General features: G+C 49.8%; 1 protein-coding gene across 1 annotated transcript in view; it reads left to right on the forward strand.

Annotated features, from left to right (window-relative positions):
* Nucleotides 1–2,303: 2,303 nt before the first annotated feature.
* Nucleotides 2,304–16,073, forward strand: part of Zc3h4 (zinc finger CCCH-type containing 4) — a 37,624-nt gene continuing 23,854 nt past the window's right edge. Inside the window, 1 exon segment of the mRNA XM_036186747.1 lies at nt 2,304–2,592. Within this exon segment, the coding sequence (XP_036042640.1) occupies nt 2,432–2,592 (161 nt within the window). The 5' untranslated portion in view covers nt 2,304–2,431.

Genomic DNA, 16,073 nt, shown 5'->3' on the forward strand with positions numbered 1-16,073 from the left:
GGCCACCCTGGTCTACATAGTGAGACCCTGTTGAGAGAGAGGGAGAGAGGGAGAGAGGGAGAGAGGGAGAGAGGGAGAGAGGGAGAGAGAGAGAGAGAGAGAGAAAGAGAGAGAGAGAGAGAGAGAGAGAGCGAGCTCTATTAGATTAGGATAGGAACTGAGCCTGGTGTCTCAGAGAATTTGTGTACCAAGTACAAGGGTTTGGATTGCACCCAAAGAAATTAGAGATTGAATCCCGACAGATACTTTGGCTAAAGATCAGGAGGTTCTTAGCAAGCAGTCTCAAATGGGTGGCTCATTAGCTTTTCAGAACTAATTTTATGTCACCACCACCCACAACATGCATCTCAGATGAGTTAATGAATTTTCTTTCATCCCAAGGCCCTGTCTTCGTACACTTTTCTCTCTCTTTTGGGAACCAAAGCGATACCTGCGTCATCAGAGGGGTGAAAAGAACTATTTCCTCCCTTTGGAACTTTCTCTTCTTCCTTGTCCCTGCCTGTACAGTCTTTTCCTTTATTCTTGCTTCCACTTTCTCCCCTTTAGGGGCAATTTCCATTACTAAGCTCCACGATGAGGCTGTGCCCATCTTTTGTCACAGAAACTGGCACTGTAGAAAGAACCGATGAAAACATAGATCTCTGGGTGCGAATCGAATTGGACGACTTAACTTTTAAATTATTTAATGTGTGATCCCGCGCGAGGTAAGAGGACGTGGTATCTTTCGAGAATCGTTTCTCTCCTTTCACCGTGTGGGTCAGGATAACCTTGAATTTCTCATTTTTCTGCCTCCCCTACCCCCCCCATTGCCCCCCAGTGCTGCGGCTACAGGCCAGAGCCACCGCAATCGGTTCTACCCGGTGCTGGGGATGAAGCTTTGGGTTTCACGTATGCCTAGAACCAAGCACTGCTAACGGAGCCTTTTCCCCAGATCCTGGCCCAAAATCTATGATCTTACGCCAACTGAGCCTCAGCCTTCGGCTTCAGCCTCCATCTATAAACTAGGAACATCCGTCTAGGCAGGTGGTGAGGGCCAAAAAGATTTCGTTAGTGGTTTAAAGAACCTAGAAGATTTCCACTACGCCTGGAATAGCCAGGCCCCGCCCTTCTCGCCCCCAGGGATGACGCCACCACCCGAGTTATGTAGTGACGTCATCTCCGGGCCGCCTCTGCTCCAGCCCCTCTTCGGAAACGTCCGACTCCTGGGACCAGTCTCCGGCTTTCGGTTAATTTTTTTCCCTCCCATTCTCCCACCTAAAACTTTCGGCTCTTCCCGCCTTCCTTCAGACTAGCAATTTGGGTTCTTCTCGCTTGCTCTGGGGCGAGTTTCTGAAAGTCATTTACTCTTTGAATTAATTAATCGCCTTTCCAGCCCCACCCGTTCAGCTCATTCGCTAATTCCTATTCGCTCGGCTCGACTTATTTCAGCTACTTCCGCCTCTTGCTGCGATCCCTTCACTGACTTCGGCTCTTTCCGGATTATCTCAAGTCCTCGGGTTTCTCCAATCCCGAAGCGCTTCGGCTATTTCCGGCTCTCCGTGCCTTCTCTAGTCCCACCCCCACGACCACCCTCGGTTCTTTAGGTGGGTCTTCGAGCCGCTTCACGTTCCTTCAGTGACCTAGATCTTCCTTCGGCTCTTTCCGGCTTACTCCAGCCCCTCGGGTTTTTCTCAGCGGCATTCGGCTCTTTCCGTCTCTCCGCCACCTCGCCCTTCCGCTTCGGTTCTTTCCGCCTGCTTTCGGGCGGGCTGTCCCTGCCCTTCTCCACGTGACGCTTCTCGGGCCTCTGTTACCCCCTCCCTCCACGCCCTTCCTCCGGCTTCAGCCTGTGTGCTCGTCCCGGCTGTGCCGCCATTTTGTGTGAATTCCCGACCGCGGCGGGGGCCGGGCAGCTGGGGCCTCTAGGGCGGGCAGACAGTCGGCCCGTCTCCGCAGCCCGTTCCCTCTTCTCCCTACTTTTTTTTTTAGCCATCCCCTTGCTCGCTCTCCTCTCTCCCCCTTCCCCTCCGCTTGCTCCGTTGCGCGCGGTCCGCGCTAATTACACCCAACCACCCACCAGTGTCCGTGTCCCCCGGGTCTCCGGCCTTGGGGGCCCGTATGTGTGTGTGTGTGTGTGAGTGTGTCTCGGGAGGGAACCTCTCGCCCCGATGAGGGTCCCGTGCCCGTGAGCGAGTGATCGCAGGGGCGGGCCGCGGAGACAGCAGGCGGCGGGCGGCCTCGCCGGGGCCTAGGCCGCGCGGCCTACGTGGAAGTCGGCTCAGAGGTGATTCCGAAACCGAAAAAGAAATACCCCGTATCTAGAGAGAGACATAGACAGGCAGCCAGACGCCCAGTTCCCATCAGGAGCCTTGGAGAGCCCAAGTGTGCCCCTCCCGCCACGCCCAAGCAGTCCTTTTTCGTGCATTAACATCCCCTCCCCCTCAAAGGAACGATGGAGGCCGCGCCCGGGACCCCCCCGCCGCCGCCATCAGAGTCGCCGCCGCCGCCATCGCCGCCGCCGCCATCAACGCCTTCGCCTCCTCCGTGTTCCCCCGACGGCCGCGCGGCCACCCCGCACCTCCTCCACCACCGCCTCCCGCTCCCTGACGACAGGTCAGGCCCCCCGGCCTGGGCCGGGCAGCGTCCCCCGGGGAGGGGGGAGGAGGAGGAGGAAGGGGACGGCCGCCATGTTGGGCCGGGCCGCGGAGGAGGAGGAGGAGGAGGAGGAGGAGGAGGAGGAGGAGGAGGAAGGGCGGGGTCGGTGGGTGTCTCTAACTCGCTCGCTCTTTCTCGCTTCGCTTTCTCTCCCGGCCTCATGCGTTGCCCCCCCTCGCGGCGTTCGCCCGCTCTCCCTCGCTCTCGCTCTGTCTTTTTTTGGGCGCCATGCTGAGGGGAAGGTGAGGAGGCGCCCCCCGGACCCCCCGCGCCCGCCGGTCCGTCCGTCCGTCCGCCCGCCCGGGGCACGGGCCGCCAAGGGGGTGGGCTTGCCGAGGCCCGTCAGGCTCCTCGGCCGCCCCTGCGCTCGGAGCTGGCCGTCAGCGGCCTGTCGCCTGGCTTCGGGGAAGGCTTTGGGGGAGGGGCCCCCGGAGTCCCTTGTTTTAGGGAGATCTCCAGCTTGCAGCTCCTCTCTTAGGGGTTCGGAGTTGGGGGTCTTCCCAGTCCCTGACAGTATCCTTTCTCCTGGGGGAGGTTATACCCTGCCCATTTTGGATAGGTCCCCGAATCTAACGCAGGCAGAAAGTGGGGGTTCGGATCAGCCTTCGCTCCAACCTTCTGTGGAGGGCTCCTTAGGATGGGGGCTCTTGTGCACATTTTTTGGCGGGAGGTATTTTCTAGTTACTCCTCTAGAAGGCAGGCAGGGAAGGGGTGCATCTCCAGCTCTTCTGATGAAAGCTCTTGACCTTTTTTGGAAGCCCTGTTTTTTCTCAGGGTCCCCTCTCTTTTGTAGGTAGGTGACAGTGGTAGAGGGTCCTTAGTCCTAAGCCTTATTTTATTTTATTTTTTGTTGGGGGGGGTGTTGAAGGTTGCTTTCTCTGCTGTGGATGGGAGAGGAAGTTGGCCACCGCTTTCCCCGGGGCATCTCCCCTCTTCTTAGGGTAAAATGGGGTACGATTGCTCCTACGGGAGCAAAGGAGGTCTCCTTGTACTTTGGCAGGACGTGAAATGTGGCGCCCCTTGTCCTTGATTAAATGCGAAGTGGGTTCCCCCACGCCCTTCTCTGGCGGGTGATAATGGGGACAGTCCCGAGCGTTTTCAGGATGAGGTTTGGGGCCCTGCTGGCCCTGCTGGAGCATAAGGGTATGGGGTAAGGGTTTGCTGACTCCTGGGGGCTGGAGTGAGGAGATTTGAAAAAGAAAGGTGGGTTTCAGTGGGCAGGAAAGCCAGTCTTGCAGGCAGTGGGGGGTGGGGTAGGGTGGAGAGAGAATTCGCTGGACAGATGGCTCGCAGCCGCCTGGGGAATCGCAGAGTACCCCTCCAGACAAGGGTCTCAGCCCTTTATCCCCACTCCCACGTCCTGTTTTCCCTTTCTCCTTCACAGACCCTCCTTTGCCTTTTAAAAGAAATGGCACCCACATTCAAAGACACAGGTGCAGCAGTTTGGTGAGCTTTTTACTTTTTTTTTTTTTTTTTTTCTGTTTTGTTCTAATTAAATGTATCGTCCTGGGAATCGCAGCCCTTCGCAGCCAGACTACAGTTCAAGGAAATAAACAGATTAGCGGAGGTCTGTTCGCTAAGCCCACGGTGGGCTTCCAGGCCCTCTCGGGGCAGGTGCCTTACTCAGAGGTGCTTACAAGCTTTATCCGACCTCTAAGGAGTTCTCTTATGTCAGAAGTGTATGTCTTACAATGGGTTGGGATGGTAAGTAGCCTCTTTTATTGAGTAATTCAATTATCTCCCTCTTTTAGTCCTTTCCTGCCTGCTTCCTCCTCGCCTTTAGACCAAAGTGATGCTTGAGAGTGCATTTATTATGTTCAAATCAGGATTCTAACCCGATTGAGCCCTTTTAGACTTGCACATCCTTTCAGTGTTTAATTTTTAAAAATTGATGTACACAGTTTTCTTTAAAAAAAAAAAAAAGTGTTACTGTAACATGACAAAAATCCATGGAAAAGGCCCAGTATGTTTTCAGACCCTTGGTGTCCCTCTTTCCAGATCCACCCATTGCTTTGTCTCCAGCCTTCATGTCAAAGTGGCTACTTAAGGGGACAAGCTTACTGATTTGGTTTCTACTTCTATTCAAGTTAAGGTCATATCCCTTGTCCTCCCCAAAAAGACTGTTTCAAGCAGGTCCAATTTCCTTATTTTACTCGAATGTTTCTTACAGTGATAGACATTTAAATTGAGCAAGTCATTTGTAAAGTACTGTCTAAGCACAAAATGTATCTGTAAACTGTGTCAAACCCTGATCTCTCCTGTCTCCACTGCTCTTTGTTCGAAAGCACATGCCTGACCGTGAAAAGTTGATGTAAAACGTGTTACACGCCCAGTCATGTTGGAGAGCACACCCCGGTCCTCAGTGCCCCTCATCCTACACATTCAAGTTAAAAAGAAACATCAACAACACAAACAAGAGCAGTGACTTGCAGGACCTAACACTGTCCTTCTAACGTGTTTACAAGCATTCGTTCTTCTGTTAAAAGACAAAACACGGTGAAGTTCCATGTCCCTGGCCCACTGTCGGTCCCTGAGGTACCTTGTTAGAGAAGTCTTCCTCACACATGAGCCTAGTCCCTGCCAAAGGAGCCGCTTCCCTCTTCGTTCTCACAAGCGATGGCCACCGCACTTGAGCATGTAAGCTGCCGTTTGTCAGGCCACTTGTTTTCTTCCTTTTAATGTATTCACAGTTTTACCTGCCATGCAATGGTGGTCTGATGTCTAATCAGTTGTCCAAGGAAGAAGTTTCCATAACATGCAGTATTCCTGCGCAAAATGTCTAAAGCACGAACTCAACACACTGTCCAGTGCGCTGGGTCAGCTGGAAAAAACATTTGAAGATTGCTCCCATCTTGTGTAAAATTCCTCCTCTAGGAGCTCGGAGCAGAAACTGGGTGCCAACCGATAACCCTTCCTTCCAGTCCACGAGTTTAGGATTACTGAGTTGAAAAAGGAGGTTTAAACTTTAAAAATAAAAAGTTAGAAGGAAATGGAATTCCTTTTGTAAATGTTTCCTCCCAACATTTTAAACAGCTCTTAGTATGTCCACACAAGGGTTTGTTGTTTTGTTGGCAAAGGAGTCCCCAATATTAAGTCAGCTCTGTTTAGGTCTTCCTTATTTTTGAAATGTCACAGTAGTACCTTTTTTTTCCTCCCTAAACTGATGTACCAGTATTAGTTAATAATGAAATTAATGGATGTTGCAAAAGCAAAAGAAAAGGGTGTCACTTGGAATCCCTGATTTTAACAGCAAAGCATATATATATATATACTTTGTAACCTTGGAAGTTTTTGTTTCCTCTGGATGAAAAGTTTAATTTGAAAGCAAGTAAAAAATCTCCCTGTAGGAGCACAATGGGCTTTGACCATGACAGTGCGGACGCTCCAGTCAGAGGCCCTCACCCCTTCTCCAGTTTACTCCTCCAGAGAGAGAGTGATTCCGTGTAAGAGCTTTCTAACTCCTAGTCTATCTTCTAGGGCTTTCCTTCATTTACTCTAAGGTTTAGATTTTTGATTCTTGATTAGACAGTTTTCTGGAAGTTTTAGAAAATCATCCATGTGGTTTTGCCTTATTCAGGAAGATTTATCCCAAGGGGAAATTTTGTGGGGAATAAGACAACCCTGACTGCTCTGCCTGGCAAGTTAGAGGTGAACTGTATGGCTCCTGAGTGAGTGTTTCCATATAGTTGAACTCTAGGACAGGTTCCTAGGCCCTGGCACTGCCTCCACCCTTGCCCACCCAGTGCTCTTGAGTCCTTTACCTTCCCTGTGGGCTGTCTCAGAACCACCTCAGGTTCTTCACTGTTCTGTGGCGTCCCTAGAAACCTTTTTCATGGAGGTGATGTTTAGGGATTCTTTTCCAGTGACCACCTCTGTTGAAAGTCACTGATTAAACTGTCTCCAGGTGTCTGTGGATAGCTTTAAGTCCAACCAAATTCAGGGAACCTACATGTAGTCTATGCGGATGGAATCTTCTAGTAGTATCAGAGTGACTGGTTCTGCCCTGCTATGGGATCTTAAGTGATAGGCTTGAGTTGAGCCAGGCCCTTGGCTGTACCTCCCCACTGCTGGGGTGCACAGCCAGGATGAGAGGGAAACAGGAAGGTTGCTGCATTCTGGCAGTTGATACTGAGTGCTTTGAGGACCTGAAGGAGCAGCCTGCTCATTGGCAGAGGTAATGGAGGAAATGGTCTGGAGTCAGTTACATAATTAAGGCCTCATAGGCTGTGGCAAGCTGCCTGTTTGGATAAGTTAAGGCCAAAAAATGAACTTGCTCAAAGGGAGCCAAACTTTCCAGCTCTGGCTTTCCTAGTTTCAAGGCCACATCTGCTACAAAGCTCTGTTGCATCTGTGAATGTTCTGGGCACACTGTTAGACCCAGTGCAGCATTAGTGTAGTGATAGTGCTATGTGGTGAGGTGAGGTGGTTTCAAAATCAATTTCAGGCACATTGCCCACAGAGGTGATTTTTGGGGGGGCTGGTGTAACAAATGAAGACATGACCTACTATTGGTTGGTGCTAGTTACAGCTATATCATCATAGAGATAATTTTTCATTAGCAGGATGGAGGTTGTCTGCTAGAATTAGCTTGTTTCTCTTGGCCAAATTGCTCCTGATAGGGACCCATACTGTTTTCCCTGCCTCAGCTGTGTTGATTGGTGGCTCAGCTCCCTGTTTGTTAGGCAGGTGGTGACATCTCTGAACACTGGAGGTGGCAACAGGATGTGAACGAAGAGTGGGTATTTAGAAGTTGCTGCTGCTGTTCAGGGCTAGTGCCCTCCAGCACCGGTGCCCACTTGTCAGGGTCACCACAGGCCAGTGGGCCCTGCAGAGCACCTACGCAGTGGCTGCGGCTCAGTGCCTCTTCCTTACCAGGAGGAAATTCCAAATAGAACGCCGGCAGCCCTGTCTGTAAATAGAGCAGGATGTGTGTGACTGAGGGAGGTTTACTCATCCTGCACCTCTCAGGGTTGGGCAGCTTTCTTAGTTGAAAGGAGCCTGTGGGGGACTGAAGTCGATGGAAGCCATCTTGTGGCACTTCCTGTTTCTCAGTGCTTGTTCTGGATGCTAAAATGTCCTGCTGTCTTGAGCCAGTGCCTGCTGTACTGGCATGTGCTTGCCTTTGCAATTAAGAGTGGAGTGAGTCAGCGTTCCAGCTGAGGTTGGCCCCCTGAGAACCAGGAAGCTGGGGATCCAAAGCCAACCCTCACTCTTATCCCCACCTCCTTGCTCTGCTTCAGCCATCCCTTCCTGGTCTGAATCTCTGAGTGCCAGGCCTCCTGGATTCCAGGGTCTGTCACCCCTTGTAATTTGGCCGAGTCCCTGAGGGTTATGCTTATTCAGCAGCAAGGCTTGTCCTGCATTTGTGCCTAACTACTTGCTTCAGAGGAAAAGCCATTGCATATGTGAAAGCAAGCACTTTTTTTTTTTCCTGGGAGCTGAGGATCAAACCTTGAGCTTGCTGGGCAAGTGCTCTACCACTGAGCTAAATGCCCAACCCCCTTGTCCTGCATTTTGATTGGAAATCAAATGTTTCATTGTTCTGTTTTGTTTTCAGAACGAGGGGAGGAAGGCCCAGCACCTGCTAGGTGTTTGCTCTGCTAGAGCTGCATCCCCAGCCCTTGGTTGCCCTTGTGCTTTGTTGTGAGACAAGGTCTCACGGTTTAGGTCATACTGGCCTCCAACTCTAAGTGATGTTCTTCCTTAGACTTCAGGATGCTGGGATCACAAATGTAGCCAGTTTGCCTGGCTAGCTCCTAGTAGTTGTTGGTTTGGCTGTTTTAACAAGAGAGGTTCTCACACAGTATCCCTTGTTGGCATAGAACACTGGCCATCTTACCATGCTGAGTCCTATGTAAGGCAGTCCTTCTGCCTCTGTCTCCTAAGTGCTGGGATTGCAGGTGTGTTCCACTGTGCCCTTTGGCTTTTTGACGCTGGGTCTCAGTTTGTAGCACAGCTGTACCTTTGTGAGTGGAAAGGTCAAAGGGTGATAGCCATCAGTCCCTGCTGCAGACTTCCACATAAGCTTCTTAACCTTTGGTGGGAAATCAGCAATAAGATCTAGTCACAGAAAGCGCTGGAGGCTATATGTGACAGATGCTGTCTCTCCCCACTGAGCTGTCCTAAGTCTGCTACAGTACTCCTCTCTTTTCCATTAGTTTTATTTTAAAGTGTGTGTGTGTGTGTGTGTGTGTGTGTGTGTGTGTGTTTGTTGTCTGTTGGCATGTTCACATTAGTGCAGGAGTTGTTATACTTACTTGGGGGCTGGGAACTGCCCAGGTCGTCTAGATGAGCATTTGGTGTTCTTAACCACTGAACCATGTCTTTAGTCCTCTTTCTGTTTTGAGATGGGGTCTGATTCTACAGTTCGGGCTGGCCTTAAACTTGAAGTAGTCCTTCTGCTTCAACCTCCCAGTGCAGTGGTATAGTACTTTTTTGTTGTTTTGAGACAGGTTCTAAACTCAATATATAGATCGGGTTGGCCTCAAACACAGAGATCTGCCTGTCTCCACCTCCCGGGTTGGGATTCAAGGCTTGTACCACCATACTCACCATACCTCACACTGGTATAGTACTCTTCACACTGTAGGATGTGATCATTAGTGGTCTGTGAAGGTCAGTTATTGATGTGTCTTCATATTAGACAAAGATCAGAAGAGGGTAGAAAGGAATGTAATTAAATGAAACTTCCTTTACATTTTACACAAAATGTAAAAGGAGTTATAGGTCAAGGGCAGAAAGTTTGAGCCTGGCATGATGATCAGGCCTATAGTCTCAGCTTCCTGGGAGGCTAAGGCAAGAGGATTACAAGGCCTGCCTGAGCTAAGCTCATGGGTGCCTGAGTAACTTTAGCAAGACCCTGTCAAGATAGAAATAGAAAAGGGAACTGGCAAGGGACGTGGCCAGGGGTGTTTTGCAAATTGCCTGGCATGTACAAAGTTCTGGGTTCCATTCCTAGCCCCAGTAATGCAAAAAAAGAAATTGAAAGAAGAAAAAGTAAATAAAAATTGAAAGCCGTCCATCTAGTATAGGACTTTGCAGACCTTTGCCCTTGTCCCAAGTCAATTTTTATAGGCCAAGTTTATCAGCATAAGCATGCCCATCTGTATTATCCTCAGTAGCAAATGGCAGAGCTGAGAAATTGAGATGGACCATGTGGCCTGCAAAAAGCTGACAGTATATATATACTCTGGGCCCTTGACCATGCTTGCTGGCCTTTGCACACAGTGGCCACAGTATGTTTATATGGGAGCAGATGGGAAGTGCAGGTATGGCAAGTAAAGTTGGTCCTGCAGAGGTGGACATCGCTGTCAGCCTCCCAGACTGCAAGAGGGTCTGTCATCCTTGTGTTCTGTGCCTGGGCATGTAGAGATCCAGGCTCAAGCTTTTCAGCTGCAAAGTGGATGGATGGATTTTTCCTTTTTACTAGAGATTGAACCAAGAATGTTCTGGACAAGTGCTCTACCACTGAGCTATATCCCCAGCCCTCATGGATGGGGTTTTGATTCATGAGAAGTAACCAAAGTCTTCCTGAGGCCCAGCTCTAGAAGTGACCACAGCTAATATATCCTTCTGTGACCTAACCCTAGGCAGCTGGGACCAGACTCTAGAGTTGCTTGACTAAATGTCCACTGTAGGTGGATAATTGCCCTCCTCATTTTCTTTTCTTTTTTTTCCCCCTGAGACAGGGTTTCTCTGTAGCTTTGGAGGCTGTCCTGGAACTCGCTTTGTAGACCAGGCTGGCCTCGAACTCACAGAGATCCACCTGCCTCTGCCTCCCTTCCGAGTGCTGGGATTACAGGCGTGCGCCACCACTGCCTGGCCCTCCTGATTTTCTTAAGAGACACAGGGACGCCGGGCGGTGGTGGCGCACGCCTGTAATCCCAGCACTGGGAAGGGAGGCAGAGGCAGGTGGATCTTTGTGAGTTCAAGGCCAGCCTGGTCTACAGTGAGATCCAGGAAAGGCACACAGCTGCACAGAGAAACCTTGTCTCAAAAAACCCAAAAAGGAGAGAGAGACAGAGAGAGACAGAGACAGAGACACATTGGGGCTTAGTTTTCCTTAGGACGCCACTATACAGGGCACCAGCAGACAGCTATATGCAGTTAATTGCAGCTCCTCAGAAGTTTTTATTGTGTGTGTGTTTTGTTTTTTAAGATTTATGTCATGTTGTATGAATGTTTTGGGTACAGCATGTGTCTGCCTGCTGCTCAAAGAGGGCATCAAAATTCTTGGAACTGTGAGTTCGAGGTCAGCCTGGTTTGCAAAGTGAGTTCCAGGACAGCCAGGGCTGCACAGAGAAACCTTGTCTCAACCCCAAAAGCAAACAAACAACAACAAAAAGCCCTAATTTAGTGGTTGAGAAAACTTGATCCTTGTCCAAAGAACCTGAGTTCTGTTCCCAGCATCCACATCTGGTGGTTTACAACTACCTATAACTGGGTTATCTGCCACCTTCTGGCACCCACACAGATGTGTACAGGTCCATATATATACACATAAATAAAAAAAATTTTTTAAGGTCAAGCTGGGCGGTGGCACGGCCTTTAATCCCAGCAGTTGGGAGGTGAAGGCAAGTGGATCTCGAGACCAGGCTGGTTTGTAGAGTGAGTTCCACGACAGCCAAGGCTACACAGAGAAACCATGTCTCAAAAAACAACACAAAGTCACAGGCAGGGAATATAGCTCAGTGCTAGAGTGCTTGTCCGGTGTGCACAAGGCTCAGTATATTGGGTGGCAATTGATTCCCCTAAAAAATTACAAGGTGAGCCTTTCTTCAGATTAATTAGACATATTAGACATTTCTTTCCTGAGTATTGGGAATGAGGTAGCTTTGCCTTCGAACTGTCGGAAGCTCCTAAGCTGGTATCCTGTGGCTTGCAAAGGGTGTGATAGTTGCTGATGGTCTGAAAGAGCCATGTGTCTTGGCTGTTTGCCAATTGGTGGGAGTCAGACAATAGCTACTCCCACAAAGGAAATGGCAACTTTGTATCTGGGAGGTTCCTCTGGACTGGCTTCCTTAAGCAGTTGATTTGAAGCTTCTGAGTTAAGAGGTTCGTGCTTGAATGGACCACAATGTGGGGGCTGCAGCTTGTGAATACAAGTGTGCGTTTCCTTAGGGCACTTTGCAGTTTCCTCTTTGGGGTTTGCATTGCTTGCTAACCCCCCTTTCCCACCCCAAGACTATGTCTTACTCTGTAGTAAAGCCGTCCTGATCTGATGGAGGACCAGATCCTGGATCCTGACAGCTTGCATCACCAGAGGCAAGAGTCTTTCCCTGCTGAACCGCCTCTCCAGCCCTCCTGTCTCATTTTGACATTTCTGGAATACTGTCATTTCATATACATGTTGCATATTTTGTCTGTTTAATAACTCATTCCTGTACAAGATGATTATGATTTCTATTATCTTAAGGCTAGAGATTAAGAGCTAGCCTTTGGGGTCAGAGTTCTGATTTCTATTTCTAATTCTGTTTCTTGCTGTGACCCTATAGGCAGATTTCTTTCCATTTCTTAGCCTCAGTCTGCTTGTCTGTAAAATTGAGGTGGTAAGGAGAGGAGAAAAGGATGAGTTCAGCATGGAGGTGTAGATGTTAGCAGTGAGCAGTGCGGACTGCCTTCAGACTGCCCAGGACCCCAGGATACAAGAAGTAGGTCAGAGAGATGTCGCCCAGCCCTAGCCTGCCATATTTGTTCCTTCCCGTTTTTTTTTTTTTTTTTTCAATGTGCGTGCGTGTGAGTGGTTTTGTTTTTTATGAGGTAGGATTTCTCTTGTGTAGCTTTTGGAGCCTGTCCTGGAACTCACTCTGTCTGTAGACCAGGCTGGCCTTTAACTCACAGACACCCGCCTGCCTCTGCCTCCCAAGAGTGCTAGGATTAAAGGAGTATGCCACAATGCCTGGCTAAGGATATGCATGTATATTGAAAACCTCCGTTATTCTTAGCAAAATTAGTAGTTAGCCATTAAGTGCCTGAAATACCCAGTCTCGGTTCAGTCTGCATGGACGTTCCTTGTGTGGCATGCTGTAGGTGGTTCAGATCCATGCACTGGCATCAGGAGGTCTCTTTCTTCCTGGGGTTGGTTCATCTGGTTGTCACAAGGCAGGCATGTTACCATGGAGATGGCATGACATCACAGAGCAGGTTATGATTGTGCCTACACATGTCAAGGGGAGGGCAACAGAGCCCACTTGTTCTTGGTTTCTGGTTGATGAACTGGGTAGTAAGGACACTGACAAACATGTGTGAGGTGCAGAGGCTTGCTTCAGGGCTCTCCTAGCTCTGCAAAGCCCTCAGTGCTGTCCCCCTTGGCTGCTGTACCACTTCCTAGATCAAGGGAAGGTCATGGGTCGGGGAGGGAGGCTTCTTTAGTTATGAGTCCAGGCCAGCTTTCTAAAGGAGAGGCTCTGTGCCTTGTTCCTAGTGACTGACCTGTCCTACAGGGCCGGGCCAAGATCCTTGACTTCTGCACTTAGGCCTATTTGTTAAGCATTTGAAGAGGCAGGGCCTCCTTAAATTTTTGTGATTTTTGTCCCCAGTTAATGGGTCATTAAGAGCCTACCTAGGCAGTTTGTTGAGAATCGGGTCAGTTAATGATCATAACCCCGACCTTCACATTAACCTAGCAGCCTCATGAGCTTCAGGTAACAGCCACTGTTCCATGAGTTTCCTTCCACTTCTGTTTTGTGGTGTGGTGTCTCTCTCCCTCCTCCCCCATGTAAACCAGAGCCACAGGCTCCTGGCTTTCAGCTTGCTTCAACAGTCTTTATGGATAGAGTTGCTGAGAGCTACAAGATTCCTTGTGCTTGTGGGGTCTTTGTTTTTTCTACCAAGCTTGATTGGTCCCACTGTCCTCTTTGTTAGCTCTGCCTGTTTTTTTCTCTTGGTCAGACATTCTGAGGCTTTGTGGTCCCGTGTAGATTAGTTGAGCAAATGGAGACAATTTTGCAGCAGGTTTGGTTGAGAGAGGATGGCCTCAATGAAATGGGCACTTGTTGGCGGGCAGTCAGCAATGTCCCCCAAGAAGAACTGGCTGTCGCTTCCGCCCATGCCTGTTCCCCAGGTCACATGCCAACTCCTTCAGGCTTCTCTTTGTTGTGTGCTCTGGTACTATTTTATCTTGTTCTTTGGGTTCTGGTTTTTGAGACAGTCTCGTGTAGCCCAGGGTGGTCTCAAAGTTGCTCTGTAGCTAAGGATAACGTTGTTTTTCAAGACAGGGTTTCTCTGTGTAGTTTGGTGCCTGTCCTGGAACTCGCTCTGTAGCCCAGGCTGGCCTCGAACTCACAGAGATCCGCCTGGCTCAGCCCCCCGAGTGCTGGGATTACAGGCGTGCACCACCTCCGCCACCCGGCCAGCTGAGGATAGCTGAGTTCTTGATGCTGCTGTCTCATCTGGCGTACTAGCTCCTTTTTGGACAAGTATAGCTTCTACTCTATTGCTTACTGTATGGCTACTCTTTGTGCAGGGCTTTGTCTGTTATTTAATCTCCCACTCTGGAAATGTGTGTAAGGCTGTCTCATTGTCCAGGTGAGAGCCCATCCTAGGGAGGAGGCAGAGCTGGTTGTCACTTGGTCCGTAGGAAGTCTTGGTCTGTCCCTGAGCTGCTTGGAAACACCACATTTCCTTACTGAGTGTTTTTGGGAAGCCCATGCTGTATGAGTTGGCAAGCTAAGGACCCTGGGGGGTTTGACCCAGGAGGTGTTACTTAGACTGGACATCTAGGTGTATTCTTTGACCAAGGAGGAGCTGCAGTGAGCTCCAAAAATGGAAACTTGGAAGCTTTGTTCAGGAAGTTGGAGGCAGAAAAGGAGGTGTTGTCTGTCCTGTTCCCACTTCTCTCTGCTGGCCAGGCAGTGGCCTGGGATGGCTGGTTCTTGTCTTTAGGGGTCCTGGAAGTGGCTCCAGCCGCAGGCAGGCAGGCAGGCAGGCAGCGGGTGAACTGCTAGTCAATGCTGGGGAAATAACGCAGTCTCTGCAGCCCAGCTGTAGAGTTTTCTCCCCGAGCACCTGTCTCAAGAGGGTTTGGTAGGGCTAGATTGAAACTATTAGTGCAGTGGGGCTTCTCCCACTTTTCTTGGGGGAGTATGTCACCATCTATTAAGCGTATTCCCTCGGTATTTAATCCCACTCTGACAGGATTTTTCTGGCAGCCTGTTACAGTGCCATTTCGTGAACCTGCCAGCTGTTTTCTGTCCCTGGCCCTAGGGATATCCGCCCTCTCCCGGTGGCCTCCTTCCTTTCTAGTGAATAGTCTGCAGGAAGTAGTCAGACCTGATACATAAGCCTCTTAGCTGGGAAGGCATCTGCAGCATGGTGGCCATGGCAGAGATCATATAGATCTCTGGGGGCTGAGGACAGAGCACAGCTGAGTGCCTCTGCAGATGTAGTGACCAGTCTGGTGTCACCCTCCCAATGCCGCTTCCAAGTCACAAGCAGTTTATCATTTATTTATTTTTTATTATTTTGTCATTTTGAGACAAGATGTTGCTCTGTAGCCCAGGTTGGCCCTGAACTAGAGATCCTCCTGCCTCAGCCTCCTGGGTGAGATTACAGGCACAGATTGCCATGCCTAGCTAGATTTAAAAAAAAAAAAAAAAAAAAAAAAAAAATTCTATTTTTAAGGGTCTCTCCATTCAAGGGAAACAAAGTTTTAAGCATGTGTTGGTCCATTTTGTAAAAGCTTGTGCATGTAGCTCTTGCTGAGCCCAGATTTGCCTGGACCTTTAGCAACGCTATCGGTGAGAATGTTGGGCTGAAGTCTTTGTAGAGTGAAGAAGCTCTGGAAGGAAAGCTGTATGATTCTTGATGACAGTTGAGGTTCATGATGATCTTGTCACATGTTCCCAGGGTGTTAGAAATGGGGCACCTTCATCAGAGCCAGCTGTAGCATGGGGACAGAGTGGAAAGCCTCACCTGATCCTGGGCAAGATCTCTATCTTCATAGCCCTGTGCCCAGTGACCTATCCAAGACTGCCAGATGGGCTGAATTTCATGTGGTTCCTGCCATTTTCTTACAAGGAAATTATGGAAAAGGAGGTAGTCGGGTACCCATGCCCAAGACCATTAGCTTTACCTTCACAGGGAATCCCAGCCTGCCTGGCTCCAGCCTGCTCTTTACCTCTGCCTGTTCCTCCTCTTTGAGGTGTGGCCCTGGCCCACCCACAGTGTTCCCATCAGAGATACTAGGTGGCTTTGCTCCCATCACCGCTGGCCAGTGGCCATGTCACTGAGTAACAGCTTTTTCCTCGAGACAAAACCAGTTTTCCTAGTCAGGTTTTCCCATTGCTGCTGGTTCTGAGCTGAACCTGCAGAGTGCCTCACTTGACAGGAATGCTTCTCTGTGCCCTACCCCATCTTGAGTTGGCTGTGTCTTCTGTGCAGGTGGGATCCCACAGCTGAGCTACTTAGGTGGAGAGCCTCTGAGGTACACAAGGCCTCCC

Source organism: Onychomys torridus, chromosome 1 (genome assembly GCF_903995425.1).
Source record: "Onychomys torridus chromosome 1, mOncTor1.1, whole genome shotgun sequence".
NCBI lineage: Eukaryota > Metazoa > Chordata > Mammalia > Rodentia > Cricetidae > Onychomys > Onychomys torridus.